This window comes from Maniola hyperantus, chromosome 10 (assembly GCF_902806685.2).
Source record: "Maniola hyperantus chromosome 10, iAphHyp1.2, whole genome shotgun sequence".
Lineage (NCBI taxonomy): Eukaryota > Metazoa > Arthropoda > Insecta > Lepidoptera > Nymphalidae > Maniola > Maniola hyperantus.
This window is the reverse complement of record NC_048545.1, coordinates 8120840-8129410: the sequence shown is the minus strand read 5'-3', so window position 1 is coordinate 8129410 and position 8571 is coordinate 8120840. Positions and strand designations below refer to the sequence as shown.

Genomic DNA, 8571 nt, shown 5'->3' with positions numbered 1-8571 from the left:
TATCTAACTCTACTACTTGCTAAGCTCGTATCGTAGATTTTGTAAAGCTGTGGTCAGACTTGTCGATGATTTCAGAACTTTCAAGAGTTAGCGAGTTACGCATACTACGTGATACCACAGGCACGGTAATCCACAGGGGATATTAACATGCACTGGAATCTGGATAGCTGTATCTTATCTTTGCATTAGCAATTTATACACTAAGTATTATTAAATCTCGCAAAAAACCCTCAGTCGGCTTGCAGCATTAAGTAGATACCTATAGTCCGCGACAGGTTGAGATGCCAATAGGGGGGGATTGAAAATTGTCACCCGCGCTCGCCCGTATCAGGTTAGCGCGTGGGCTGTGTGGGTGTGCAGGGTGTTCCCTCCTCGATTGCTACCTCGATCTGTCGCGTACCTACTTATAGGTGCTAACGAAAGTTTAACGAAACATATTTCCATATATTATTATATATATTTCATATGTAGAAATACAGAGTAAAAAGTCACTTCTTATTAAGTAACTTATACATAAGAAAAATCCGCAACTTCCTGTAAGTTGTAATCATAAATTATAACTTAGGCGCTTGCGAGCACTCCTATGCAATCTGTGTATTTTCCGATACTAGTAGGTAGGTATATATGAGTAAAACATTTTCACGTGACTTAGGTAGGAACTTTTTACTGTAAGTATAAATAGCAGGCGGATCACCATGTTTTGAAACAGAAATATGTGCGGAAATTCAGTTTCGCCGCTTCGGTTCTGCGTTGGTAAAGGAAATATGGGGGTTGTACTGAGTGGATAACCTTCTTAGTTTACGTTAAGTTTGTCTTGATGAGACTGTTATTATCGCTATAATATCGATAGAGGCTTCAGGCTGGACACAACCCACGGCACATGGCACGTCGGCGAGTGCCATTCTACGTTGCGGCCACCATGTGCGCGACAGGTCGAGATGGCAATCGGGCTGGTGATGCCTCGCACACACGCACGCTCGTACAGTACGCGGCAGAAAGTAATGTACATCGACCTTTAGAAGGAGCAGATTTTGTAGAGCATTGTCTCCGTCGTTGAGACCGACAAAACGTCATATAGGAATGAGTGACAGAGACAACGCTCTACAAAGTCGAAATGTCATTCTAAAGGCCGTCATTCTAAATTCACAATGTACATTACTTTCAACCGCGTACCTATTGTACGATCGCGATGCCATGCCGTTTTTAGGGTTCCGTACCAAAAGGGTAAAAATGGAGCCCTATTAATGTCACTCTGCTGTCTGTCTATCTGTCCGCGTGTCACAGGTATCTAGCTCATAGATATAATGAGTTACAAACCTGAAATTTTGTTATTTAGTGGATCAACGAGGTTCGGATCAACGTTCTACATAACGTTGATTCAATTAAATTATTTTTCAGGGGGGCTCTCATATATGAAAAAGGAGCCGGAAACAACATTTTCTTACCCTACCATGTGGTGTGGGATCATTGTTTAGATCTCGTTTAGTAGAGAACGAATATATAATTTTAATTTTGTTTTAAAAAATAAGAGATGTCGGTTTAATTCAACTTACCATAGTCCATACACCATCCAAGTTAGCCTGCGCCTATCTATTTTCTTATTTTCATCCCCATAACATTACGCCGTAAAAATAATTCGTTACTTCTCAACATTAAATGATTTCTAAGGCGTAATTTAACCAACCTTTTTACCCTTTTGAAATTCCTTACCAGGATTCCAAATGAATACTATTATTTTAAGAAAAATGATACTATTACTATAAGAAACAACCGGCAAAGTGCGAGTCAGGCTCGCGCAACGAGGGTTCCGTACTACAGTCGTATTTTTTCGACATTTTACATGATATTTCAAAAACTATGATGCATAAAAATAAATCTGTTTTAGAATGCACAGGTGAAGCACTTTCATATGATAGGTACCCCACTTGACCACAAAGTTATCTTACTTTGAAAATAATAATTTTTAGTTCATGACCACAATTTAATTTTTTTGTGTGATTTAACCACAAATTCACGGTTTTCAGATTTTCCCCTAATGTCTGCTATAAGACCTACCTACATGCCAAATTTCATGATTCTAGGCCAACGGGAAGTACCTTGTATGTTTTTTGACAGACCTACAGTCAGACAGACGGACAGACAGACAACAAAGTGATCCTATAAGGGTTCCGTTTTTCATTTTGAGGTACGGAACCCTAATAAGTGGGTTGGTAAGTAACCTAGGTATTTTTTTTATTAAATCAAACAACAAAAAAATGATAAATATTTTTATTTAAAAAATAAGTATTGATATTAAATAAATTTCTTACCCTGATTTAAACTCATAAGTGACAAAAAATTAAGTGTCTAAATTAATAATAAGTAATATCATTCCTAAAATCGAGTGCAAATATCTTACCTATGTACAGACGATTTAGATAATTTTGGTAAAGTACAAGCCTCTTTTTGGATAAACATTAATAAATTAACTTCAAACAAAGTGAACTAATTTGGCGTATTTAATCAAAATTATTCACTAAATCGTAATACCTACCTACCATAAAGTGTTCGTGTTATACGGCGCGCGCGTGCGAGGTACCTTATTCTACGCTTGCACCGGACGAAGTGGGCGGAGCCTGGCTGTTTGGATTTAAAGACGTGCCAAACACGACGCGTGAGCGTTGATCCATTGTGCTTCGGAGAGAAGTTTAATAACGATCTGAAATATGTCTTCTAACAGTACAAATAAATGTTCTGCGTGTGGAAATAAGGCGGCTAGGAAGACGGCACTAACGTGTGCTGATTGTAGTGATTACTTTCACTTCTTGTGCCTTGGCATTGATGAAGAACAGTCGGCAAGCCTAGCAAACCAATACAAAGCCACTTGGCGGTGTCCCAATTGCATTACTCGGCAAAAAAGGGGTGGCGACAACAGTAATACCCCAGTGCGCAGTCCACAAATCTCCACCGCTGCTAAAACATTGGATGACATCTGTACTGTATCGAGTCCTGCTATTTGCAGCCGAGAGGAACAGAATATTATGCTTGGCGAAAATTCCATGGCAACGATGATCAACGACATCAAGAAGTCTGTCATTGAGGCTGTTCAGAGCACGCTTCAGAATATGCTCGACTCTAAATTTAGTGAGCTAACTAAACAAATAAGTGAATTGTCTACCTCAGTGTCATTTTTCTCAACAAAGTATGATGAAATTACCAAAAGATTAGAGATGCGTGATAAGGAGGTAACCGAATTGAGTGCACGTAATAGATCACTTGAAGCTACGGTAAAGGACCTTACACATCGTGTCAGTACTATGGAACAATATTCTCGCGAGTGTAATGTTGAGATAAATGGCCTGCCGGAGTTCAAATCTGAGAATTTGGCTCAAACTGTGACTCAGATTGGAAAAGCTGTCTCTGTTACTGTCGAAGACTCGGAAGTGATGTCTTGCTTTCGCGTAGCGAAAAGGGACGGCAAGAATGACCGACCGCGCACAGTTATCGTGAAGCTTCGCAGCACCAGATGCCGAGACACCCTTCTTGCAGCGTATTACAAATATAATAGAATGAATCGTTCGGACAGACTATCCACACAGGCAGTAGGTATTGGAGGTGATAAAACTCCTATTTACCTATCGGAACATCTATCACCATCTAATAAACTGCTACTTGCGGAAACCAAAAAGAAGGCTAAAGAAGCTATGTATACATTTGTATGGGTTCGCAATGGCAAGATCTATGTTAGAAAGGACGAAAACTCCAGCGCTAAGATAATAAATAATAGTGATGATGTCCAGTACAAACTCAAGTGATCTTCACACATAAGCAGTCGGTACCATGTTGGTCAAGACAAATCAACTTCACACTATACTACCAAAATATACGTGGGATGAGAACAAAAACTTCCGAAATTTATCAGAACATTTTAAATAGTCACTACGATATCATCGGTTTGACTGAAACATGGTTGAAACCGGAAGTTTTTACTTCTGAATTTATAGATGGCAGATATACAGTTTACCGGCGTGATCGTAGCTCAGTGATTAAATCCGATGGTGGCGGCGTATTGTTGGCCGTTGATGGCCGTGTAAAATCATTTCGTATGCGACAGTGGGAGAGTGAAGGCGAGGATTTATGGGTGGTAATTGAACTAAAAATAGGTAAGATGAAAAGAAATATTGGAATTTGTTGTGTATATATGCCTCCTCCTGTTAACGCCTACAATCTACAACAGTTTTTAAACAATACCAGTACTGTCTTGAGTGAAGTGGATGATGTTATTATACTTGGCGATTTTAATCTTGGTTTCATTTCATGGATTAAAAATAAATCATTCTCATTTGCTGAACCCAGTAACTATAACTGTAACTTAGGGTATGCTTTAGTTGATTACTTGCCTCTCAACAATCTTTATCAATTTAATACCATTGCGGGATCCCAGGGCAGAGTGTTAGATCTAATATTGAGCACATTGCTAGATATATCCGTAAGCAACTCGTCTGAAATTTTAAGTAAAATTGATCAACTACATCCTCCCTTAGAGGTAACGATTAACTCTGAATCTATTAGCAATAATACAGTCCAAAGTAAACCTCGTTCGGATTATAATTTTTATAAAGCTGATTACTCCAAAATAAAACTTTCCCTGCAAGGTATTAATTGGTCAGAATTGTTGGCTCCAAAAATTTCCGCTGATGAGATGGTATCCATTTTTTACAGTAAATTGACAAACTTATTTGATCTTTTTGTACCCAAACATCATCTGCGGCCTGCCTCAGTGCCATTATGGTTCAGCACTAAGCTCAGGAAATTATTAGCTGAGAAGAATAAGTTACGTTCCAAGTTTCGTGTTTATGGAAATCCCCGCGATAAGTTAGAATTTGAAATATTGCGTAGTCGCTGTCACTCACTGTTTAAAACCTGCTACAACCAATATAATCAAAATACAGAGGATAACATTAAACTTAATCCAAATGCGTTTTGGGGATACGTTAAGAGCAAGCGTAAAGGAGCTACCATACCGGGACGAATGTGTTACGGGGATCAGATCGCTACTGAAGGGACTCAAATCGCTAATTTATTTGCCGATCACTTCGAATCAGTGTTTCTAAAAAGCTCTGCTAGTACTTTTTTTGATAGCATACCGAAATTAACCGTCAGTGATGTCCTAACAAACATTAATTTTACTGAAAACTTGATATTTAAAAAAATGAAACAACTGAACAGCAACAAGGCTTCTGGTCCTGATGGCATACCGGGTATATTTATTAAAAAATGTGCTCGTGAACTTTGCTTGCCACTAAAGATAATATTCAATCGATCTATTGAAACGGGCATTTTTCCTTTTGAATGGAAGAAGGTACGTGTAGTTCCGATTCATAAAAAAGATGATAATAGTAATGTTCGTAATTACAGACCTATTTCTCTGCTATCGACCTTTGCTAAAATTTTTGAATCACTTGTTTGTCCAATAATAACTGCTCATACAAAAGTTAGGATTAGTCCCAAGCAGCACGGGTTCCAAAACAAAAAATCTGTCACCAGTAATTTGTTATCCTATGTCAATTATATAGCAAAACACATGGATGATGGAACTGAAATTGATTCTATATATACTGATTTTACAAGCGCTTTTGATAAGGTTCATCATGGAATTTTGTTATATAAACTGTCCCATATGTACGGTGTATGCGGAAATTTATTGTCTTGGCTTGATTCATACTTAAAAGATAGGGTTCAGGTTGTAGCTGTCAAGGGATATGAGTCTAGGCCTTACAAGGCGGGGTCCGGGGTACCTCAGGGATCACATCTTGGCCCACTACTCTTTGTTTTATTTATCAATGACATTGTTGATTGTGTGATTAACAGTGAATGCCTCCTTTTTGCTGACGATATGAAAATATTCAGAACCATTAAAAATTCTCATGACACGGTTTTGCTTCAGGAGGATTTAAATAGAATACAGGTGTGGTGTGAGCGCAACAGCATGATAATAAATGCCTCTAAATGCCACTTTATTAAATTTACTAAGAAAAAGCATCAGACTGTTTCTAAGTATACTATCAATGGTGAAGATGTAATTCGAACTAATCTTATAAGAGATCTGGGCGTTATGATTGACGACAGATTAAGCTTTACACAACATTACGATCATATAGTATTGAGGACATCCAAAACTGTAGGTTTCTTAAAGCGCACATGCAAAGAATTTCGTTTACCACATACTAAGATTATACTTTTTAATGCGTATGTAAGGAGCACTTTGGAATATGCTAGTGTTATATGGAATCCATTCCATGCGTGTCACAAATCTAGAATAGAACGTATACAGCGCTCATTTACCCGTTATTTGTCATACAAAAACGTCCGTGTTCCTAAACGCAGCTCATATGGCGAGAGGTTAAAAATTTTTAGAATGGACAGTTTGGCTGATCGTAGGTACAAACTTGACTTATGTGTGCTGCACAAAATCCTAAATGGACAGCTTTGGTGCTCGGACATTTTGGAACAAATAAAAATCAGGATCCCTCGCCTTGCTGCAAGATTACGTGAAAAACGTCTCTTTCACGTTCCGTATACGCGTACCTTATCATGTAGCTATTCACCCGTTCCTCGCATGCTTAAATGCTATAATGACATTTGTGTGTCAGGCGCTAGTGATGTAGATATTTTCCATGACAAACTAACCAAATTTAAAAAAAAAATTATTTGTGATCAAATTGGAGACCATTAATCGTGGATATTTTGTTAGTTATATTTTGTTAAGTAGGTATATCTATATTTTTCTTTAAATTTAAATTCCTTTACATATTTAACTATTTTATTTTTACCTACTGTTAATCTGTCAAGTTACTCTGTACGTTATTAAGTCTGTCTGTTATTAAGTTAATCTATACTTTAATCTGTTAGTCTGTAAGTTAGTGCATGTTAGTTTATAAGCAAAGTTTCACCTGTAATTGACGACCATACTGTTTATTGTATGTATTTAAATGTGCGGTCTTTTATGTATGGAAGTTGTCGGTGATAAATAAATTAAAAAAAAAAAAAAAAAAAAATAATTATGTAGGTAATAACATCAGATAGTTAGTTTATTGTTTGTAGTCCCAATAGGTACCTACCTACTTACATCTGATTTATAATAAAATCATATATTAGGTGCTCTAGATAAATACAATAATCACCCAAATAGGCTACTTGACTCATATCTCATTTCGTCCAATAAATGATTATTTATTATAGTATTTTGCTTAAGACAACGAAATATATCAATAACAATTATTAAAAACGCAGGATGGATATATAAATCCAATTTAAAAAAACACAATTTTTATTTTTATTTGAAACGCAGAAAACGCTGTCAGCCATGATGTGACGTCATTAAATACGTAAACAAAGAAATGTCATCCCTATGTCACGCGGGGACTAACGTAGTATCCATATATATAAAATTTAGAGTCCTGACTAACTTATATATCAACGCACAGCCTAAACATCTAAACAGCTGGTCCTAGATACATGAAATTTGGTGGGTGTGTTCTTTGTAGGTAAAGAGAAGGTATCCACTAGGAAAGGATTTTTTGAAATTCCACCCCTGAGTGGGTTAAATGGAGGTTTGAAATTTATGAAGTCCACGCGGGCGAAGTCACGAGCATAAGCTAGTTTTTATATATTTCTAAAAACTCAAAGTAAACGTAAAAAAATATCGTTTTCTCTTTATAAATTGAATAAGTTATTAAGTAAGACTTACAACAAAGTGATCTTTGCAAAAATAAATTTGGGTTGAAGTCGTTAGTCATATAGGATCCCTTTAAGCAAGTCTTTGCGTGTTACGTATATTTATTTCACTGGGCACTCTAATTCACAACTTTCCTGTGGTCTTTATCGATGCGTTTTTTACATTCTTGGATGATACAATAACGATAATTACTATATTTTTCATGTAAACTAGTATAGAAGTCATGTTTATTAAACTTTGGGAGGTTACGCTGTTGTTTACAAATGCATGACGTCATAGCACAGATAATCTATCGGCCAAACATGGCCGACAGTGTTTTTACCTGTCTAAGAAAAAAATATTTTTAAATTAAAGTTTTACGGTTTTTAGGGCGCAAAAAAATATAGTGTTAATTTTTTTGATATAATAGGACAAATATTAACCATTTAAGACCAACTTAAAAAAAATGTCAAGTAGCCTATTGATTAGTTAGACCAAAGAAAAGCTAGTCGTAGGAAACGTTAAACTAAATAATAGATCAAAAAGTACAAAATAATTAGATCTATAAGTAAAATCAATATTTCTAAATAAAATGAGTAAACCTACAATATAGTTTTTGGATTAAATCATTAAAATTACAGTGGATATTATTTACGTCCATTTAAAACGAACCTATCGTAAAACAAAAGAATAGTGACGGTGTGCTAAATATTATTTAGCCGTGTGCAGCCTAGCGATTAAGACGTCCGTCTCTTAATCGGGAGGTCGGGAGTTCGATCCCAGACCTCTAACTTTTCTACATAATGTGCATTTCAAGCACTTAAGGAAAACATCGTGAGGAAATCTGCATACCTGAGAGTTCTCCATAGGTATGT

At 36.5% G+C, this 8571-nt stretch overlaps 1 protein-coding gene across 1 annotated transcript; it reads left to right on the top strand.

Moving 5' to 3' along the window:
* Positions 1 to 2468: 2468 nt before the first annotated feature.
* Positions 2469 to 6018, top strand: LOC138402954 (uncharacterized). The gene has a single exon (XM_069501643.1). The coding sequence runs from the start codon at positions 2706 to 2708 to the stop codon at positions 3792 to 3794; it is 1089 nt and encodes a 362-aa protein (XP_069357744.1). The 5' UTR covers positions 2469 to 2705; the 3' UTR covers positions 3795 to 6018.
* Positions 6019 to 8571: the final 2553 nt, after the last annotated feature.